The 22513-nt window shown below is 38.3% G+C and overlaps 1 protein-coding gene across 4 annotated transcripts in view; it reads left to right on the top strand.

Annotated features, from left to right (window-relative positions):
* Positions 1-22513, top strand: part of kcnip4a (potassium voltage-gated channel interacting protein 4a) — a gene marked incomplete at both ends in the record, with an annotated part of 160585 nt that overhangs the window by 121358 nt on the left and 16714 nt on the right. The window contains one exon of one of the 4 annotated variants that reach the window (XM_079257384.1): positions 12025-12151. The exons of the other annotated variants lie outside the window; for them this stretch is intronic. Within the exon in view, the coding sequence (XP_079113510.1) occupies positions 12040-12151 (112 nt within the window). Of the gene's footprint in view, positions 1-12024; positions 12152-22513 lie in introns of those variants that run through there. 4 annotated transcript variants of the gene reach the window in all.

Here is a 22513-nt window from a genome sequence, read left to right as displayed (position 1 = left end):
GCTAAAACTGGAGAAATATGATCTCTCATGCTGGTTCTGGTCAGGACTCTGGCTGCAGAATTCTGGATCAGCCGAAGGCTTTTCAGGGCATATTTAGGACAGCCCAGTAATAGAGAGTTACAGTAATCTAGTCTCGAAGTAACAAAAGCGTGAACCAGTTTTTCTGCATAACTCTGAGACAGAATGTCCCTAATTTTGGCTATATTACGTAAATGAAAGAAGGCTGTTTTAGTAACCTGCTTAATATGTGGACCAAAGGACAGGTCAGGGTAAAATATTACTCCAAGGTTTCTCAGTGTAGCACTGGAAGCTAAAGTAATGCCATCCAGGTTCATTACAAAACCGGAAAATTTAGCTCTGAGTTTTTCAGATCCAACGAGAATTACTTCAGTCTTATCTGAGTTTAAGAGGAGAAAATTTCTAGACATCCAAGTCTTTATGTCTATGAGACAATTTTGTAGCCTATTGGGCTGATTTGTTTCATCTGGTTTAAAGGATAAGTATAGTTGAGTATCATCTGCATAACAATGAAAGTTTATTCCATGCTGTCTAATAATTTTGCCTAAAGGGAGCATATATAGCGTGAAGAGTATTGGTCCAAGTACAGAACCTTGAGGAACTCCATGACTTACTGTAGTTTGGGAGGAGGACTTGTCATTTACATGAACGAACTGAAGTCTATCAGATAAATATGATTTAAACCAGCTTAACGCTGTACCTGTAATTCCAATCACCTGTTCTAGTCTTTGTAACAGAATGTTATGATCGACTGTATCAAATGCAGCACTAAGATCAAGCAAGATAAGTACGGACACAAGTCCTTTGTCTGAGGCCATAAGAAGGTCATTAGTAACTTTCACCAATGCTGTCTCAGTGCTATGATGAGCTCTAAATCCTGACTGAAACTCCTCGCATAAATTATTTCTGCTCAGGTGGGCATGTAGCTGAGCGGAAACTATTTTCTCCAGAATTTTGGACATAAACGGGAGGTTAGATATAGGTCTATAATTTGCTATCACCTCTGGATCCAGAGATTGCTTTTTAAGTAAAGGCTTGATTACAGCAGTTTTAAATGATTGTGGTACATATCCTGTCACTAAAGACATATTGATAAGATTTAGTAGTGATGTATTAATTAAAGGGAAAATATCCTTAAAGAGGCTCGTTGGGAGAGGGTCTAAGATACAGGTGGATGGTTTAGATGAAGCTATTATTTTAGTTAATTCAGAGGGTTGGACAGGACAGAAACTATTTAGACACAAGTCAGATCCTGGCTGTAAGGATGCTTCGGAGACCACAACAGGCTCAACATTATAGGTAGAAGGAAGAGTATTGTGAATTTGATCTCTAATAGTGTCAATTTTATTCCTGAAAAAATACATGAAATCATCACAGCTAAGTGAGAAAGGAATACATGGCTCCACAGCGCTCCGGCTCCTAGTAAGCCTAGCTACAGTGCTGAAAAGAAACCGAGGGTTGTTTTTGTTTTCCTCTATCAATGATGAATAATAAGCTGTTCTTGCCGTACGTAAGGCTTTTTTGTATACGATTAAACTTTCTTTCCAGGTTAAGTGAGACTCCTCTAGTCCTGATGAACGCCATCTGTTTTCCAAACGCCTTGATGCCTGTTTTAGAGCTCGAAGCTGGGAATTAAACCAGGGAGCCTTCATAATCTTACCTAATTTCTTCTTCTTTAGGGGGGCAACATTATCCAAGGTTGTACGCATTGAAGCTGTTATAGTATCAGCATGTTGATCAATCTGAGCAGGAGTAAGGCTTAAAGGGGGACTCTCAGTCATGCTAACACATGGTAGATGTGAAAAAATTTATTCAACTGATCGTTTAAATTTTGTAATATTATTGTCTGATAAACATCTACTATAGTAGAATTTATTTTTGGTCAGTGAGTAATCAAATAAAGTGAATTCAAAGGTTAATAAGAAGTGATCGGACAAGACAGGGTTTTGAGGAAATACTTTGAGCTTATCAGTCTCAATACCATATGTTAGAACAAGATCAAGAGTATGGCCATGAGAGTGAGTGGCTCCATTGACATTTTGTGAAAACCCAATTGAGTTTAGAATAGAGCTAAAGGAAATGTTTAAACTATCATTCTCATCGTCAACATGAATATTAAAATCACCTAGTACAATGACCTTATCAGTAGTCAGCACTAACTCAGACAAGAGATCAGAGAATTCGGTCAGAAACTCGGAGTAAGGTCCAGGTGGGCGATACACTAATGCTAAAAGGAGCGGTTTCTCTGAATTCCATTTTGGATGAGATAAATTTAATGTCAGGAATTCAAAGGATTTATAGTTAGTTTTGTGCTTAGGATTAATTAAAAATTCTGACTTAAAAATAGCTGCAACACCTCCTCCTCTGCCTGTAGTTCTAGGAATGTGAAAGTTTAAATAGTTAGCTGGCGTAGCTTCATTAATACTAACATAATCCTCTTGCTGTAACCAGGTTTCCGTAAGACAGAATAAATCAATGTGGTGATCACCTATCAAGTCATTGACTAATAAAGACTTATTTGGGAGGGATCTAATATTCAGTAGGCCACACTTTATTGTCTTATTTTCAGATTTTATTAGATCCATTGTTTTTATTTTTATGAGGTTTTCACGATTAACCCCAGAAGTGTTTTTGTGTTGTTTAATTCTTACTGCTGGGAAGTTGTATAAGGTCGGAATGGGGTTTTGGGTGGGCGGCGGCAGGTGGGAAGCTGCAGAAAAGTGTGTAGGACTACAATTCTGCCTCCTGGTCCCAACCCTGAGTTGTCAATTTAGCTGACTAATAAAAGAGTCCATATTGCTAGATAAGAGAGCAGCTCCATCCAACGTGGGATGGATGCCATCTCTCCTAATAAGACCAGGCTTTCCCCAAAAAGCGCTCCAATTATCTATAAAACCCACGTTGTTATCGGGACACCACCTAGACAACCAGCGGTTGAAGGATGACATGCGGCTAAACATGTCATCGCTGATTAAATTTGGCAAGGGACCAGAGAAAACTACGGAGTCCGACATGCTCTTGGCAAAGTTACACACCGAAGCAACATTAATTTTAGTGACCTCCGATTGGCGTAACCGGGTGTCGTTACCGCCGACGTGAATTACAATCTTACGGTATTTACGTTTAGCCTTAGCCAGCAGTTTCAAATACGATTCGACGTCGCCCGCTCTGGCCCCAGGAATGCATTTGACTATGGTCCCCGGTGTCTCTAGAGCCACGTTTCTGACTATGGAACTACCTATAATCAGGGTTTCTGCCTCAGCGGGTGTGTCGCCGAGCGGGGAAAATCTGTTAGAAACGTGAACAGGTCGGTGGTGGCCAGTGGGTTTTGGTTTGGGGCTACGCTTCCGCCTGACCGTCGTCTAGCCCGCCTCGGCTCCCGGCTGCGCGGGAACTGCTGAGGGACGGCTCGGGATGGCTGCCCTGGCTGGTAGCTCCGCACTGGCTAATGGGGGCTTGCTGACTAACTGCTTCCCTAACTGAATGTGTTGGATCTATGCACAATAATATCAGCATATTAACTGAGCAAATAAACATTAGCATTTTCAGGAGAACGTAGTTTCATCTTTACAGATATTGGCATGCCTCTATCATCAGTTGTCTAAGTGAAGACGGTTATAAGCTTTGCCTCAGGCAGTACTGAAGTCCCATTGTATTTGTAGATGCCATGTTTGATGACATAAGACTATAATATTCACCCCGGGATTGCAGATGGAATAAACTATGTGGAATCATGGCCGATGTGTTGAGACATTTTGACAGATCCGAGGTAAAAGTCGTGCCCATGGAAATGTATCCCATCTGAGCTTATATGGCGTTGATTAGTATTCTCAGTCTCTCTGTATTTGTGAGTTTGCTACCTTCCAACATAACTCAATGCCAGCTCACGTCACACCAAAATGGAGCTGTTTATTATTGCAAGCTCTGGTGTCTTCTGTGTAACTAAATCTCACAATACTGCTAAACTGCTCCTCAGGATAATGATTGTTACTTTAATCCATCTCTGTTTACTGTGCATTTCCTCTGAGTTTCAGGAAACTGTTTGGTAATGAATTAAGCTTCCTCTGCGGCAGAGTTAAATACATTTAAAGTGAGCATGCTGGAATCATATTACATCTCTACCACAATATTTACTTGCTGGGGTTTCTTCTTTATCTTTTATGGTTATTAAAAGTTGACTTTATTCTACTTTCTGCTCTGTATCCAAGTGTTTCCTGATCTACATCATAGATCTGTGAACCAAATAACACCAATAAAAGATTTCCTTTCATTATATAGTGTAATGGTTTGGGATGTCTCCACACAATTAAATAGAAATGAAGCAGTATTGAACACTAGCATATTTAATAGTGGGAGATTAATAATAACGAAGATTTACCCAGGAGTTCCCATTTGCTTAGAATATTAAGTGACCTTGTTTCACAGCAGGATTTTGTCATTAATTTCTTCTTTTTTTCTTCTTTTTTTACCACTTATTCTAATGTAAAAAGTAAGCTATTATTTCCTTTTTTCTTAATGTAGATTTAATTTTAGATACAGACCTCAAGAAAATAGATGGGCATTTGTAACAAAAAGCTGATTGGTCTTGTTTTTCATGGCAGTTTATTGTCATGTTTCTTACTCTCCATCTAATGTAGAAAAAGAAAGTATCAAATTCTTTTTACTGAGCACATGTCCAAGGCAGCTCTTAGCTGGCAATGAAGGGAGTTGTAATTCTTTCTATAGAAATGTGAGAATAAAAGAAATTCAGAAAAAGTAAGACATAACCGAACAGTCGGAGACATTGTGTACTTTTTAAAAGTTTAACTGTAAAACGGTTCATCGTTCATGATGATAACAGTAATGATGATGATGAAACTTTATTTCTACAGCATGTTGCATTGGGCTTCGCATAGCAACAAGTTTAATGGAAGTTAGGTGAGACAAACTTAAATAAAAACAACATCATTTGAAATGTATTAAAATTGGATAACATAACCATGGATGTTAGGGAAGGCTTTCAGATGAAGGTAACAACACCAATCTGCTAATCTTACTTGTAATTAGCTAATATTGATATAAGTATTTATTAAATGTCCCAACTGGTTGAACAAAAGCAGTTTTATTATGTGTCATTAACTTTCCCAGCAGGGACTGAGAATACTACCCAGGAAGCACAGTAGTTTGTGAACAATTTCTGGGCTCTGAAATAAATTTCTTTAGCTATTGCTGTGGGTGATAACTGTTTTCTTGAGATGCAAGCACAATATGTGAAAATATGTGGAAAATAATACTCGGAGAACCAGAAATCTTATTGGATTCCAAAAAGTTTTTATTTTTATAAAATGTCAATTTTTTTTAGGACTTTTCCTTATTTCTGCATGAGAATAAACAACTAACCGGAGAAAAGCCTTGGGTCTGAAGGATTCTGGATGAACATGATAAATAATAGTCACAAAGAAGAATAAGTTAGATTTCGACCAGTTTTACTGCAGAAATCTGCTTCATTCCAACAACTTCATAATGCAAACACGTTTAAAAAAATTAGGAAGCAGAATAAAAAGGACTTAGCAAACCATATGTAGTTAAGATGTGCATTCATATTCTTTAATTTTGTCCAAACATCATGATTTTAGTTTTGTAATTAAATTTTAGCCATTTATATTTTACATGCAACCTAGAAATGATTAAAGTATTATGTGTTTTGAAAGTTCAGAGTTCTTGAATATTTTTCACTTAGTTTATTTTTCAAATGCCTTTAATGTTTTACATAAAGCTCTTTGAGTTGTCCTGAACATGAAATGTTTTATACTAATAAACTTGCCCTGCAGAATGGAAATTTTGATGCTCTGTTAATGAAACACAACCACTGCTGTTTTAAACTAAGCTTATATAATTTTTTTCCGCTATTACACTTTTTCGGATAAAGAACCAGCTGTATTGATTTCCTCTCAGCATCCTTTCCTTGCTGCTGAACTGTGCTAAACATATTTCATCTCTGGACAGTGGCTCCAGCCATCCTTTGTTTTTCTGTCTGCCATTTTATTCCACCCTTGTCTTCTCTCTTTTTACTTTTTCCATTGACTTTTGCACTTGAAGGTAAAGCATGACTGGCACCTTGTTTCTTGAGGATAGTGCACCATAAATCTGATGACAGCCTGGCTGTGCAAAGAAAGCCCATGTCGTCCGTGCTGATAGCCACGCTGGAGCTATCTGGCCGAAATGGGAGAAGAGCAGGTCAATGTTATCTGCTGTAGCACACTGCCCCGAGCTTTGTGTTACTGTCCAGTTGATAATGCCATCGGCTTTTCTTTTTACACTAGAACTAATCATCTGGAATGATACAAATCTGGTGGACCTGCTGTAACGAGAAGGCTGCCATTTCTTGTGAAGATGAATGGCTTTTCATAGACTCATGACCTTTAACTGAACTTGCAGTTGATGTCCTGCTTGCATCTCCTTTGTGGTTCCTTCTGTTTCTGAGCTTTCAGGTACGTAACCAGAGATCAAGTTGGCTTGGAAGTTTCTAAGCAAAAACATGTCAAACCAACAGCAACACTGTTAGGAAAAGTTTTACTCTTATAGTTGTCAAGTTCACCATTGCTGATTTCTTCCCCTGCACCTCGTTTAATACAGAAGCTAGGATGGAACTATGCGTTATGTAATGATGATTGCCTGGGTCATATTCCATAATTTCCTGAAGCCCAAAACCTCATTTCCTTCTCATGGAAAATTATAAAAATGAGCGATTGAAGATTAGTTTTCTGTTGCTTGGTTAATGTGCTAATATTTGCTTCTTTTTTTTTATTTTTTTTTTTATATCCGTCTGATATACAAGTTTGGGGAAGAAAAACACACCTTCTGAATATATCTTTGAGCACTTAAGATCCATATTTTTTCAGCTTTATAATAGAAACATGGGCTGGAACACAAGTGATATAAGTAGGAAAGTGGTTCATAAGATTTTTAAGCCCGAAAAAACATACGTGAATGAAGTTATTGCAGATTCCCATTTTTCCAAATGCATGACAATGTTTACAGGAAACAATATGAGGAACATGTAGCAACATAAAATTACAAGTAAATTCATATATTTAAGCTTTAGTAATAATTAATAGTTAAATACTATGATGAAACTGATGAAACATGCATGTCAAAACTTCCTTTGTTTTAATTGTGTACAGAGGTTAAAGGGTTGAAAACCTAGAATTTCCATCAAGTAACGTGCTTCCAGGCAGTTGTCAGAGTGAGTGTGCAGGTAAGTCCGAAAATAAGATGTCAATAACGGAGTTACTACATGGTTGATTGCCCATGCTGCTTCGCTGAGGGCTGCCTCGGTTCATGGCTCATAATTGCCTCCCCCTTCAGGCGTACCACTTGAGTAAATATGACAAGCTCGTTTTAATATACCTTAGAGAACACAAGGCAAACTCTAATGTTGCTTTGCATGGCTGAACAAACCCCTGCAGGTGTCACCCAATTATATCACCCACTTGTACTATAAGCTGATGTGTAAACAGTGGGGCGTTCTCATCCTCCCCTTCTTGCTCATCTACAGGTTGCTGTCATTTTGATTGATGATGGGTGCACCAACGCTACTTCCCATTATGCCGGTTTCATACTGTTACAGAAGAACAAAGCTTTGTTTAAGAAAAATAACACTTGTCTGATGTTTAATGGAAATTTTCTTTTTGGTTTTTTTTTTTCTGTGTATACATGTTGGTTGTTGAGGAAAAGTAATAAAGCTGTAGAGGTTATTACAGTGGTTGAAAAGCATTCAGTCAAGTCATTAATGCACCTATTCTTTTTGTTCTATTGTTTATTTGTTGATTTATAGGTTTTTAAAGGAAACACTTGAAGTAACCCAGCTGTCTATTAAATTATGAAGATGAAAAATGAAACTTTTTGTGTGCAGAATGTACTTTTTCAATAGTTTTTTGTTATTTGCTTCTGAATATTGATATGTCTACATTAAGCAGCTCTTTAAAAAGTGTCCTTCTGGCAGGACATGTGGTAGAACAAATTAAATAAATATATATAATCCCTTCCAGATCAATGTCTGGAAGTCTACAGAAGGAGAGAGAAAATGGGCTGCAGGTTTGTCACTCGGATCATAGTGGTTTTTGTACAAAGATAAGCGATTTGGACTAAGACATGGCTACATGCTAGGCATGAGTGCTGCTTGACATTTCCAGCTTGGCTCGTCTAATGATGTTATCCTGCGGAGGTCATTCAGGCTGCACAATGTTGTTGTAAAGACCTACAGTCCCATGAAGATGGTGTGTAAAGTAGATGATGCAAACTATCAGAAAGTAAATGGAAATGTGGATACCCATCAAAGATTACCATAAGGATGTGTTTATCTATGACTGGATTATTATCATATTTATCTGAGAATGATCAGCCCAGTAGATGATGCCAAAGAAAACCAGTTGAATAGTTTAAAAATGCATTAATATTGATATAGTTAGGTTTACATGAGACTCCAATATTAAACTTATACTGCCTTGTATTTAAAACTGGGTATCGACATTTTCCTTTCAGTACTAGTCTTTTACATTTGTCAACAGTCAGACTTTTGTCACCATGCGATGCCCAACATCTTAATGACTCTTTTATTCTTATATTCTGTGAGTGACATTATGTTGTCAGCCCCAAACAAAGACCTCTGACTTGTCAGTTTAGCTACCTCCCACCAGCTCTTCTAAAGACCTTTTTTCCTTTAGATCTTTGTTCCAAACCATAACAGCATGAACTTTGCACAACCGCTATTTCCTTTTCCAATTCAGATTGAAAATGACTTTCTTTTATCTTGTGTAGTTAATTATCCCTGTATGATCCCTCACCACCTCCTTCCCGAAGGCCCCTGAACTGCATCCAGCCGTTTTTTTGAAGGAAAAAAAAAAAGATATGTGATGACACATTCACAAAACAGTGACAACCGGCTCATTTTGGCCAAGTCCTGAATTCACTCGTGTCTTTTGTTCCACGGTGGTTTAGTTTAAGCTTAAGACATCCTGACCGAATTGAACTAATCTGTTTGTTTGGAAACTGAGATTATTTGTGGCTAAAGGGGGTTAAACAATTACATTTTTTTTTTCACTTTTACTATCAACTAACCTCCTGAAGCAATCCTGTGTGTGGTACTTGTGTTGCAGAGATTTATTGTGTACCATTTATTGAGTGTTTTGTGGGGTTAATGGTTGTAAGCTGCATTGACAAACTCATGACTTATAGATGGATAGATAGGTGAACTTCAGTAGTCTGTTAATTTAGTGTCTGCGTTAAAGGTTACAGTTTGTCAATTCCATCTTAATACATTTAATGTGAATTTGAAAAAAAGTTTTTCTCTTAAAGGAGGGCAGTTTGAGCTAAGTGAAGCCTGTGCTAGCCAATAGCAAGTTTGTTTGAAGTGACTTGAGGTGTGACAGAGGCTTCACAGATGGAGTAGCCCTTTTGCTTTAAGCTGGATGCTGTTGTCCCAGAGACACTCCAGCATCCAACAGCTGGGTCAGCTGGCATTTCAGCATGTAGTAACTTCTTATTGGCTGCAAAAATGTACTGTTTGCACAGCAATTAGTGTCAATATTTAAACATGAATCTTTACAATGTCTCATTTATACATCATGCAGAGGAAAAAGCTCATTCTTTGGGCTTTTGTTCTTTACCACCTGATTGAAAGGAGGTTGGACGTTCTATTAATTTGCATCAAATGTGGAGGAAATGATCTGTTTCTGTCATTTGGTGCTGCATTGGCTGTAAATGGGCTTAAAAGCTTCCTTGAAACCTTTTTAAAATATATGATTTAATACAGACCTAAATACACAATCAAATTGAGCTTCTTTTTATTCTTCTTAGTAATTCTTAACAATAGAAATGGATCTGTTAGATGAATAATTCATTTTCTGTGAATAAGGGTCACACACAAATGCCTAATAGCATGAAGAGATAAACAGATTATGCAGATTTTTTTTTAATTCTTTTTTTGTTTTGTTTTAAACGGCATGCTAAATAATTTCATAAAAAAAGAAAAGCAGAATTGGATTTCTTCTTTCCTCTCTGTTGTTTAGCAATGAGCAGCAGCAAATGACTGGGTGTAAATAAATGTGTGTTTTTCCATCTCTAGGTCATCTATCACAGAGCAATTGAGTAAGCGGTGAGTTACGGCTCCTTTTCACAGTGCCAAAATAATATCCTGCAATGATGATTGCAATTAAGCTTTGTGGATTTACATCAGATGTGCTGCTCATTTTACTGTAGATGGGGGGGCAAGTCTGGGAAACACAGCAGTCAGAATAATCCAGTAGTTCCCACCATTGTTGTGTTTACAGCTTCAAATAATTCTTATCTTTTCCATACAGAACTCAGTGAAATTCTGTTTCTTTTTTCCTTTTTTTAAATAGAGAAATAATTGCTTAAAGATTGATTAAAATGACCAGTGACACTCTACACAGGGCCAGTAGATGGTGGTATCTTCACTCATTTGCTTATACTCCAGTCTCTCAGTCACAGACTTACTGGTTCTTTTCATTAGTCCAGTATGTTTCAGTATGTCTGATTTGAGCTTTAAGAAAACAAGAGATTTAATCAGATCAAGTTCATACTTGGCTTTCCACTATAACCAACCTACTGCTGTGTGTAAACACTGCTGAGACATATTAAATCTCCACATTGTATATGATGACATTTATATTCAGCCAAAGGGCAAATGTCTGATTGTCTTAATATTTGTTGCTATTAAATTATACATCATATTTCCTCTGGCTTTAAATGTGAATGTGCTGCTGCACTTCTCTTTAATGCTTTATCACCCTTATTTTAATAGCTTTTGAAATGTCACATTACCATGTAGCTTTTCATCCATAATAGGGTTTGTTTCTGTTTTTAATTAAGGTAAAAACAGATTTCAGTTAGACGTGGTTTCAGCTGCTGGATGCACTGTTTAATTCACCCTGCAAAGACCACTTCACAACACTGTGATTTAACTGGTTTGGTTAAATATGTTACTAGTGATACTATGGATAGAGTTGAGTTCCTTGATTGGCTCATGTGATGCATAGCCCCTCAGGTGGTGGCAGAAAAAGAGGATTGGTTGAGTGGTATAAACAGGGATGAATGGTGGTAATGGTGGGGACTGGGATAAGGAAGGGTGAATGAATAAGGGAGCAGGGTGATAGAGGAGGAATAGATGGAAGAATAGATAAGGCAGGCTAATATGGTCAAGGGAAGGGTGGTAGTTTATGAAGGCTCACCTGGTGATTTTAGTGTTTGGTCCAAAGTTATCTCAGTCTTCTCTGTATGACACCAGTTACCCGATGTTTTTGCTCCCTTTCACTTCTTTCATTCACATTTAAATGTTTATCAAGTTATTATGTGCACATAAAGCTCCAGAGCAGTTCAGCATCTTCTGGCACCACACCTCGCCCTGCCTCTCTCCTCTCCCCTCCCTTCTTACTCCCTTACTCATATCCACTCCCTCTCATCTTCCCTCCCTTTACTTTGCAGAGAGGCAGACTGTGCGCGTAAAAGAGCAGAAGAGAGCCACAAACTGTCAGCGGAGAGCAGAATTTGCTCTTTGATTTTACATTGCTGCCACATGCCTTGTCATCTAGGAGGAGGAGAAGGAAAAGGCAGAAAGGAAGCCTTGAGTTCAACGTGCATGGACTTTGTTTCCCTTTTAGCCATCTTCTCTGAATTCTCAGCGACTTTGTGAGAGCTTAAGATTAATGATTTTGTATTTTTTACAAGACTGAGGCTAGTTCTCACCTCTTTGACTTTTCTTTTTCTTTTTTGCAACGTCCCATCACAACTCTACCCAGACTGGATTTAGGGAGTGAGCGAACTGTAGGCGGGTGCTGGGAGTCACCCGGCCGGTGTTTGCGGGCCAGCATAGCACTGGAGTGGGTGCAGGGGAACTGGAGCGTGGAGCCAGGTGGGAGTGCCGGTCCTGGTCCTGGCGGCAGTCTAGAGGGGGAAGAGGCCGGCTCAGGGTCCGGGTTTGGATCGGGGTATGGTGGTGCCGAGAGGGCAGAGGGTGGAGAAATGCTGAGCGCCATCTGGGAGACAGAGGGGCTGCAGACGGTGGGCATTGTGGTGCTGGTGTTCGCTTCCATCAAACTGCTGCACGTTATGGGGCTCATCAGCTTCTCGGAGGGTAAGGCATGAATGGAGAAAATGCAAGAGAAAGAGGCAAACTTTCACAGAAAGAACAGAGCTGCAATAGGAGTGAAAAAGGCTTGTTGATTTGTCATACATATTTTCAATCAGTTATTCTCTCTCAACTGTTTGCTCCCATGACTCACAGGGTTGCTCTTAAATTCAAATTAAAAAAATTAAAAAAAGAAAAAAGAATGAATTAACTCAGAAATGTTTTTTTTAATAATTTTTTTTTATTAGAAAACTGAAAATTAGATAGAAATACAGTTTTCACCAACTTGACTATTGAGAGAAAGTATTTTTTCTTCTCTGGAAAGATCCAAAAAGATGCAAGTGTTAACAATCCAGACCCCTGAAGAGAGAGACAATACTTTACTATTTTAAGCCTTCAGATTTAAATTGTTTTGCTTGCTTTTATGTGGAGTTCAAAACACAACTAGATATCTGGAAGCATAATTTTTCTTTGTATATATCAACGTCAGCATAAGGTCAAAGGAAACCGACTGCAGCGTACAGAGTATGGTCACTGTAAAGTTCTACAAGCACAGAAAGTGTCAGCCCTACGTAAACTGTTTAGTTAACATCTTCTACTGTTGTCTCATTAAATACAGTCAAGCAGCACAGTAAGCAGTTTAAAGACAAAACCATCCCATCCATCAGAAAATTGCTTAGGAAACACTTTTTTATATTGACTTAGAATAATTAGTCTACAGTTGTAGTGGCTGTATGCTTAACTATAGAGACTGTATGTAAACTGAGACATGACGTGATGCAGTAGCGTGTAGAAGAAAAAGAAAAGGTTTCGTGACCTGGAAGAGGTGTTTTGATAGGGAACAGAATGTGGCTGTGTTATTACAAAGGTGCATGAGAGCAGTGTTTCCATTTGGGGAAACAGTGAGCATCACGCTGAGCACAACCGTTTACATGCTTCACTAAACAGTTACGAGCCGCTTTCTCTTCTCTGGGTTTCCAAATGCAGCAGACATGATATTGATTACTTGACATGGTGAGATGATGCAGACAGCAGAACCTACATTTCTGCTTCTGTTTGCCTGTTGATGCGATCTGTTTTTTACCAAACGTGTCTCAGAATCTAATTACTTACAGAATTTCTGATGCCTGAACTTTTGGAAGCTGACAAGCAGTCAATACAGATATTGATGCCCGCATGTATGTCAGCAGTTGTGTCATCAGGAGAAGAAAAGAAGAGTGAAAAGAGAGAGAGATTGGAAGAGGGGGTTGCTAATGAGACTGAAATTAATTTCCACAGCAAGGTAGATTTTGAAGATGACTGAACCTAAGACATTGCTGAACAGATTATGATAGTATTTGTTGTTGTGAGTAGTTTTGTGCTACAGATTTTTGAGGTGGTGGAAAGAAATCAGAAGCACATAGATTATAGACTAAAACTGTGCATAAGTAGTGCAACTTTAATTTAGGCATTTTTACATTTCAGAGGCTGCATTCACACACCTACATTTTTCAAATAAGTCTTGGAAGTTGTTTCCTTTGTACTCAGGATTTATTCCTTATGTCTATTCCCAGTAGCTGTACTGAACAAGGAAAGAGGTTATTAATTATTCTGCTCTGACTACATAAATTCAACTTAAAAAAATGAATTTAAAGCAATTAAATATAACATAGAGGCCAGGACCTGAAGGTGTATTGTTTTGAATTGATTATTTTAATGTTGGAATATTTATTTTGTGGTTTTATGAATTATTAGAGCACGTAAATGTAAAGTTTGAATGATTATAACTACTTGGGCTAATATGAATGTGTTGAGTGCTGTAATCATATTGTTGTTGCTTTATTGGGCAATACTATTGAAAAAGACACAAAAAGAAATCTTAGAGACACATTTTCTGACTGTAGAATGTAATTATTTTACCTAACTTCTAAAGCAAGTTGGAGTATTGTTTCTTCAGTAAGCTGAACAGATGAATTACGATATACAAGGGTTACTCCTAAGATCAGGGTTAATTTATTTGTGCAGGTTGCCATGGCAGTCCTACACGCTTCATTTTTTTTTTTTATACAAACCCAGCAATCATGTGTGGCAGCTGTCTCCTCCTGCAATAGCTAAAATTCGTTTTTGAGCTTTTTATTTTTGCTGAAACCTCCAAGGACACAGTTTCATTGAAAGCGCACGCTCTGCTTAACATTCATGCTGTGAGACGTGTTCACAGCTGGAAGCTGCCCAATACGATCACATCCCTGTACTCTGGGCCACCTGAGCAACTCCGCTGGGGCGTCAGGGGGATAAAGGCCTTACTTTAAAAGTCTCTGTGGGGTAAATGTTTAGGGAGTTTCTCAGCTGGGCTGCAGATCTAATCTGGCAACACTCCAGTCACAGGAGACAGTGTAGGCAGACAGCATGGCCAATTGGTTTTACACTCTTCCACTCTGCTACTGTACAGCATCAGCTGGCAGCTAAGAGGAACTGTATGCTATGTAAAAATCAAGTCATAGCAGACACACACACACACACACACACACACATTGCATGCAGAAAGAGTCACATCAAACCAACATGGATTCAACACTATGGTCATTTTTACTGCACAGATTATGGGGACTTCAAATCTGGGAAAAACTATTTTATGAACCGCATACAGTCACGTTATCTCTGTCACACTGTCACATTTCTGCTGTACAGATTATGAGGACCTCATACATGCAAAAAAAGAGTTAATGAACAGCCTTTCCCTGTCACATTTTGAAGAAATAGACTAAGACTCTTGCATCAGACTTCACACAGTCACCAGAGCATTCTACCATGACTATGAGCAAGGGCTGACAAGCACTTGTAGTTTAATTAGGAATGTAGCTGAACTGATGTGAGCATATGTTCTTTCTGTCCCAAGTCCAGTCTTGAAACGTCACTACAGCTAGCTTGTTGCTCAAATGATATAACCTAACCCGGAAAGACTGACCTGAAGCTCTGGAAATGTTATTTTCATTGTTAATTTTACTGAACCATCTAATTCGCCTTCACACATCCAACTCTTCCAGTTGGATACACAGAAATATGACATGGCAGAAGTTTAAATTTCCCCCCCTTCATATTCAAACTTGTCTTTTTTTTTTCTTCACATGTAGCCTATATTTTTACAATCACAGCGCTTTAATGCAGACTGCTGAGCAAAGCCTCCAAGGTGCAGGCTAATCATCATGTCAGCCTGCGATAGATTATTCTCTGGTTTAGCTGTACACAGCAACAAACCCAATCATAACCCCAATAACCCCACCATTACACACACATTCACAAGTACATTATTACCCAAACAAGCATGCAGTACTGTGTCAATTTAGACCTGTCATCTGCCATTAGAAGGTGGCGGCGAGTGTCTTCACTCTCATATTCATCTATTATGGTTCTCCTGTGTGCCCTTGGTAGAGATTTATGACCTGGCAGCAGAACGAGTTGGTGTCCTGTCGCACTGTCCTGAGACTGTGTCGCTGCCAACTGTCTTTTTTCACTTGTTGGAAAATGGGTGTGATATTTACCATATTGGACAGTTCATGGTGGTGTTTGCTCAACTTGTAGGTCTATGAGGGGGGGAAGGGGTTGTCCATTTTTTTGGGCCTAAATGTTGCATAACTTTTTAACAACAAGGAACCTGCTGCTGCTGACTATGCCAAAGAGCAGACAGTGACATGATGGTGGGTTATTCACACATGGTGCCTTCGCTGCCTCAGTTAGCAAACTAACAGGCGATACAGCTGTTGTGTTAGAAACAAAAAGATCTGATGTGTAATTATGAGAAACAGCCTCATGTTTTTTACAAAATACCGCCAAACATGATTTCTGAGACTGTTGGTGTCATGATGGTCTTGCTTGCTAGTTTCTGACATTTTTTTGTTTTCAATGTAATTTGATTCAGATTTTTGTAAACGGTAGTAATGATGCAGAAATGTAGAATATATTTCAACATTTTCGACAAGTCTTTTAAACCTCAGCCCTACAGTGGCTAACTGTAAGCTACATTTTCTACATTTATGCTACAAGTCTTTCTTTCTAAACAATGCTCCATTTTGTTTAGGAACAGATTGTGCTTTAGCTGCATAATCTGGTGTCATCCAGCACTGAAACAGTGTTAAACCTTGCTAAAATGTTTAGTCGAAATTTTATGATAGAAAATTTTAAATGACCTTTGTGCCGTTCTGTGGTGGCATTTACTGTGATCTAGGATATATGACATGAATGTCATAGATAATCGCATCATCTGGTTGTACAGACGGCTACACAGTTGGTCATGCAGTAGCTGTGTGTCAGAAACTAAGATTAACCGTGTTGGTCAGAGTCTTAATGTTCTATATCATTTGTAATGAAGGCAGCTGGAGAAGGATTGTAAAAACTTGCCAATATAAAATACTGAAAACATGGTTTCATTTGGTTAAGTGCAGTCTACATCTTATTAACAATAATTGTTAGTTGGGCATAGCGGAAAGTGTGCTGCATCTTTATGGGATTGTTTTCTTTGAGTCTCCAATTAATAATCAAACTTGAGTCAGCAAATGTGTTAATCATCCTTTTCAGTAATTCAGATGATGGTATTTCTAATCAGCTCAGTAAATAAAACAGCCAGTCTCCATTGAGGAAATAAATCTTCCTCATGCTGCCATTCAAAAGATGAGAAAAGTATGTCAGCGATTACTTGCATACAGGTAGTAAAGTGTAGGATATTTTGCAAGTTGCTTCTCTACAACATGTGATTGTTCAGACACTTACCAGTCCATTTAAAGAACTATTAGCAGGCTAAATGACCCTTTGGCTATTTTTCCATGATGCCCATTTAAGGGCAGGACTCGATTGACTTGACCTTTGCATGAGCATTGTAACAACGACTGCCTCTGGTGCCTTTTAGAGGTGAGAGAAGCACAGTAAAAGAGCTAATTGAAAGGAAGAAGACCCAGCATGTCAGTCTAGGTCAGGAAAGCAAGGTCAAGAATCAGCAATCAGTTGTGATGAAAACATCTCAGGAAATAAATTCTGATTGGAAAGACAAGACAGATGCTTGTGAGCCAGGAAATGGGGATGACAAATCTGAAAGAAGGATTGGAAGCCAGATTATATTCTTAATTAAATGACTTGTAGTGTACACTTTTAATGCAGGGATATGGTATCATGAACACCATCTTTAAAGCACTGAGTCATATGATATCCTCTGATGTTAATAAAGATGAACAACTCTGTTGGGTTTTTTTTATTTTTATGGAACTCATTAAGTTAGATCGCACACAGCAGTGTTTGGAGATTGTTAGGTTGTTATTAAAGGAGAAGTGTGCATTTTTGCTTATAATGTGTTGTCAAAAAAGGAAAGGAACAAATAAAGTCTTTTAAAAAAACCTTCAACCATCTATGGACCTTTGAAGCTGCTTTTCATTTTCTTTCATTCAAGGCTACATGACCTGATGCTTTAATTAGGCTGCAAAATTAATAATCATGATGGATACAGCAACAATATTCTCCATGATCAATGCAAGGACATAGGTCTCTCATGCATAAAACAGTGACTCTTTTTCAACTTTACTCCTAAGCATGAATTCTATGCTTGTTTTTTGATGGCCTGATGAAAGATGCTTTGGAGCTCTCTTCTATAGGACAGAATATAGGACAGTCAAAACTGCCATCAGTAATCAACAATAATTTACTTTTTTTTTTTTTTTTTTCTTTTACTCCAAGATGATCAACATGAACACGTACTGGGTATATTTGTAATGGCATTGGCTGGTGCTGTGCACCATAAATCATGTTGCTCCCTTACTGGCAAGCGCCTTTTCTTTACAATACAGCAACAATTTAAAAGCCTTACTGTCAGACAAATAATAGTGGGTAATTAACTGTCCATTAAGTTTCATATATAGTGTTTTTCTTTGTTGAATTTTTCCACACAGACAGTGTTCTAACACCATTTGTCCTTTCTCTAAAGGTTGTTTCAGGTTCCTAGACTTTTTATGTGAAGCATAACCACTGTCCTATCCTGTCAGAAAGAATCTATGAATCCAGTTTTCTGAGTGACGGCTGGAGTCACTGTGATTTTCCTGTCCACAGCTGAGAGATGACTCATTTAGAAGTGAGTCATGAAGGTTCTCCTCTTCCAGTATCCTTTCCCCCCCTCCATGAAAGCTCTAAAATGTGGAACTGAAGTGTGATAAAACTCCCTCTTCCCCCTTTTTCCCATCTGAAATCTGATTGCTGTCGAAAGGCCAAAAGACCTTCCCTTCCATTGCTGCAGTCAGGTTTTCCTTGAGAGTGACTTAAGCACTTCCATGTGACAAATGATTGGAATTAAAATACTTTTCTTCACCCCAGATTCCAATAAATGTCTCCTCCATGTAATGGTGTGTCATAATGGCCAGTATGGGAGTTACCTGTGCCTCGTAAAGAACCTTGGCATCTAGTGCCAGTTCATTGACTATGGATGCATTCTACTTTTTTTTTTGTTTAAGGTCCATCTAAAGCCTCATAGTCTTATTTCTTGTGGCATCTGTTCTATTAAACTGATGGAAACTGTTTTGGGTGGATAAGGAAATAAGTAACTTGATCAGAGGATGCACAAGCTTCTTTGTGGCTGGTGCCAGTTTTTATAAAACCGGACAGCCAATGGCCAGCGCATTTTCATTATGTATGACTTTTTCTTTCTGTGGTCTTTACAGGCTGCATAACTTAGAACGAAGCATAAATAGTATATGTTTATAAAATTAAATTCAAAAGAAGCCGTAGCTGCTTTCTTGTTTTAGTATTCAGGTTGGCCTATTCTCTAATTAAGATTGCTGTATTACAGATGTGGAATACTGGGTAGCAAGATATGATTGACATCTGTGTTTTCGGACAAAAATTTGCTTCCCTGATATGTCTTTCCACTTTGGCTCTTATGCTAAGAAATAAAGAAGTATATTGTTGAATGCTTTATTGACAAAGAAAGCTGCACAGTCTGGTTTGGTTACCACCAACCACTGACAATTTGAGCTGAATGTTGCCAGTTAACAACCATTGATCTGCAATATCAATATCTGACATGTTTTACAGTTCTTTTCCTCAATCTACAACTGATACATTTTGTAAGTTAAGATAACAAAAATTGACCTGCATAATTAACTGATCAATAGGCATGGGTGTTAAACATCACTGACTGTGGCGATTCCATTTTCTCCGTTTCTTGCCTTCTATGTTGCAATAGTCTGTCTTTTGGATTGTCTGCCTTTGATCTAATCAGTGACAGTATAACAAAAATTGATGTTTCATCCCGAGAAAAACTATTTATATCCAAGCAAACAGATTTACAATGCAAAACAGTTTTTCTGTGCTGCTGCGAAGGAACATGCTTTCAGTGGTCTCATGTTTTCAATTGGGTTTGGTTTTAAGACCAACCAAACACTGACCTTCCTTCCCATCATTCATATCCCTAAGTCAATTTCATTGCCATCTTTTCTGCTTGCCACAAGTAACTAGAGGCTGTTTTATTAAATTATAGCAGTGGCGTATTGTTTTACCTCACTGCAATCTCAGAGCTTTGTATTTGCACCCACCAAATTGGAACAAATGGCTGATCTGTATCCACCACCCTCATCGTCCATCTGATTTAGATGATGTAAAATGAAGCTTTCTCATGACACAGTAGGTACTGTGTTTGAATTACTTTTCTCATATTGCCTTGCAGATCTAATAGCAACATGGCAGAATTGCAATGTCCACTGTTAGCCGCTTTGGTATTCTGGTGTCTGTTATCATTATTTTTGATGCATTAGAAAGTATTTGCTTCTGCAACAGTGGATAATTTACAATTTGAGAGTGGCCAAAGTCACTGCAAATGTGCCTGATCTTTTATCATACGTGTGCAGGCAGATCTGGAGATGCCAGCATTGCGCACACTGTGGCACTCTGTATAAACCTTTTTACATTTACCTGCTTTCACATTTCTCGTCTAAAGGATAGCCTGTGTTTCTATACAGCCTTGAGGATGGTCTCAAACTGCGTTCTTGTAAGTTTAATTCAATACAAATCTTTATAAATTCTACATTTTATATTACATTTGTAAGCTATCCAGCAAGTAAAGCTAAAATATTCCAGAGGAGCACAATAGCAGTGTTCCTATGGATTTATAAAGGCTCTGCAAATGCACTGTTTTACACTTGTATTGTTTCCACTCGCTTAAACTAATTTATGCAAATATTTCAGCCTCAATTTTAGAATGTGAAGGAGAGGATCATCTTAGATATGTACAGTTGAGGGACATTACACGAGCAATAAGCCAACATAGACACACAACACTTCCCAGTTTAATATTTTTTGCATTGCTGTAACATTACACCAACAGGTTTTTTTTGGGGGGGGGGGGGGGGGGGAGGGGGCTGCCAGTCATGCCGATGCATGCTGCCAGGCACCTTTCCTCAGCTGCTCCTCTCCTCCTCTGTGTTTGTGGGTATAATTTCAGTTAATTGCTATCTGCCAAGTGTCTGTCACATTTGTCCCTGTTTCCCTGAAAAACAACTTACAGCCTTGGGACTAAAACCAAGAAATGAATACAGCGCTTGAAAGTAACCTCCCATCTTCTGGCTCTCAGTGATTTAGCTACATTTAATTGACCCAAAAGTCAGTGCCTTCATATTTGTGCAACTGACTGTATCGCAATATGACCTTCTTGAACACTTTTACTAATACGGTGGTGGCATTTACAGAGATGGGGGAGTCTAAATTAAAAATCGGAAAAAAAAAAAAGTTGTTGTCACAAGCCCTTCATTAATTTCTACATAAATATCATAGAATCATAATAATCTGCTGTCTTTTGACGGCTCTTTTAAAGTCTTGCCACAGCATGTTTGTCATGTTGAGGTCTAGAGTCTTTCTGGGTCATTGCATGCCTTGATTCTTTTCTTTTCAGATATTATGTTGGAAGTTCACTGCTGTGTTTGGGATCATTGTCATGTTCCAAGACCCAATTTCAGCCAAGATTTAGCAATCAAACAGATGGCCTCACATTTGACTCGAAAGTACTTTGGAGTTGATGGTTGACTTAATGACTGCAGGTGCCCAGGTCCTGTGGCTGCAAAACAAGCGCATGTGTGTCATTGTAACTTTGCATACCCAAGCCGTGCTGCTACTTTTGAAGAGGAAAAACCTTCCAACCCCTCCAAACAAGTTGTACATATTTGTTTTTCTCACTGTACTACATTAAACTTTAATATATAACATATTAATTAAAGTCTGTAGAGTCTAAAATGTAACTCTGTGGTGTTTTGCTTTTTATTTTTGTCAACATAGCACAATATGATCTTGGGATGAGCTTGCTAGGATGTCCAATCCTAGGAAAACTTGCCAATTATCTTTTCCAAGAAAAGATTCAAATGATGAACAGCAGAATGTTTAGAAATGGTTTTATTACTGTACCCAGATTGGTCAGTAAAAATAGTTTTTCAAGGGTCATTACTGATATCTTTCCCAGATGGCATCATGTCAACACATCTGGCTGTTCCTAAGTAGCAAAAGGCCAAAACCTGTATGTTAATAGAGGTGGTCATACTGCACTTAGCTGCTACTTCTTCTCCAAAATACCTAATCGCTACCTTAGTGATGGGGTGGCTGTGGCTTAGGAGGAAGAAGTGATCTGAAAGCCAGTGGTTTGATTCCAGACATCCTATGACTAAATGCTGAAGACATGAATGTGTGTGATAGAGCAATGCACCTAGTATATAAAAATGTAGAAGTGACGTATGAGTGTGTGTGTGTGTGTGCTTGTGATATCTATTGTTAAAGCACTCTCAGTGGTCAAGATGACTAGAAAAGCGTTATATAAGTACAGTCCATTTACCTACAAGCGGAGTAAAGGTGTACTTAGTTTTCACATTCTGATCATGCATCTTGAATTAGGTGAAGTAATGACATGGTGTAATATGTAATCTGCCATTTACCTGAGTATGCATCTACCAAAAACTTTACTTTATTATCTTATCATTTTAATGACATGCCATTGTGTTAAGGTAGCAATATGTGATTTGCTTGTTGCTACAGAAGCTATGGCATTTTAGTGCTCTTCATATTAGCTGCTGATGAAAAAGGCAGCAGCTGCATGATTTTTGACTTTGATGCCATCTGTCTGGAGGTCTGTAGGAGACAGATTAAGGTGTTAAGAGATTAACACCTGGGAAATACTGACTTTAACACCAGATGTGAGGACTGTAAACGTCAACATATCCTTGGCAGCACAAAGTAGTTCAGCTCAGTCAAGTCATCTTAATGTCACTGTGAAGATAAGCTTTGAAATGCCCCAATAAATCACCTTTTTGTAACTTAATGCAATGCACAGAATTTGGTGTTCTGTTTGTATCATGCATCATTGAATCGCTGCCAAAATGA

The sequence above is a fragment of the Telmatherina bonti genome, assembly GCF_933228915.1.
Source record: "Telmatherina bonti genome assembly, chromosome: 18".
In the NCBI taxonomy this organism is placed as follows: domain Eukaryota; kingdom Metazoa; phylum Chordata; class Actinopteri; order Atheriniformes; family Telmatherinidae; genus Telmatherina; species Telmatherina bonti.
Note: the sequence above shows the minus strand (reverse complement) of the source record. Positions and strands in the feature narration are given on the sequence as shown.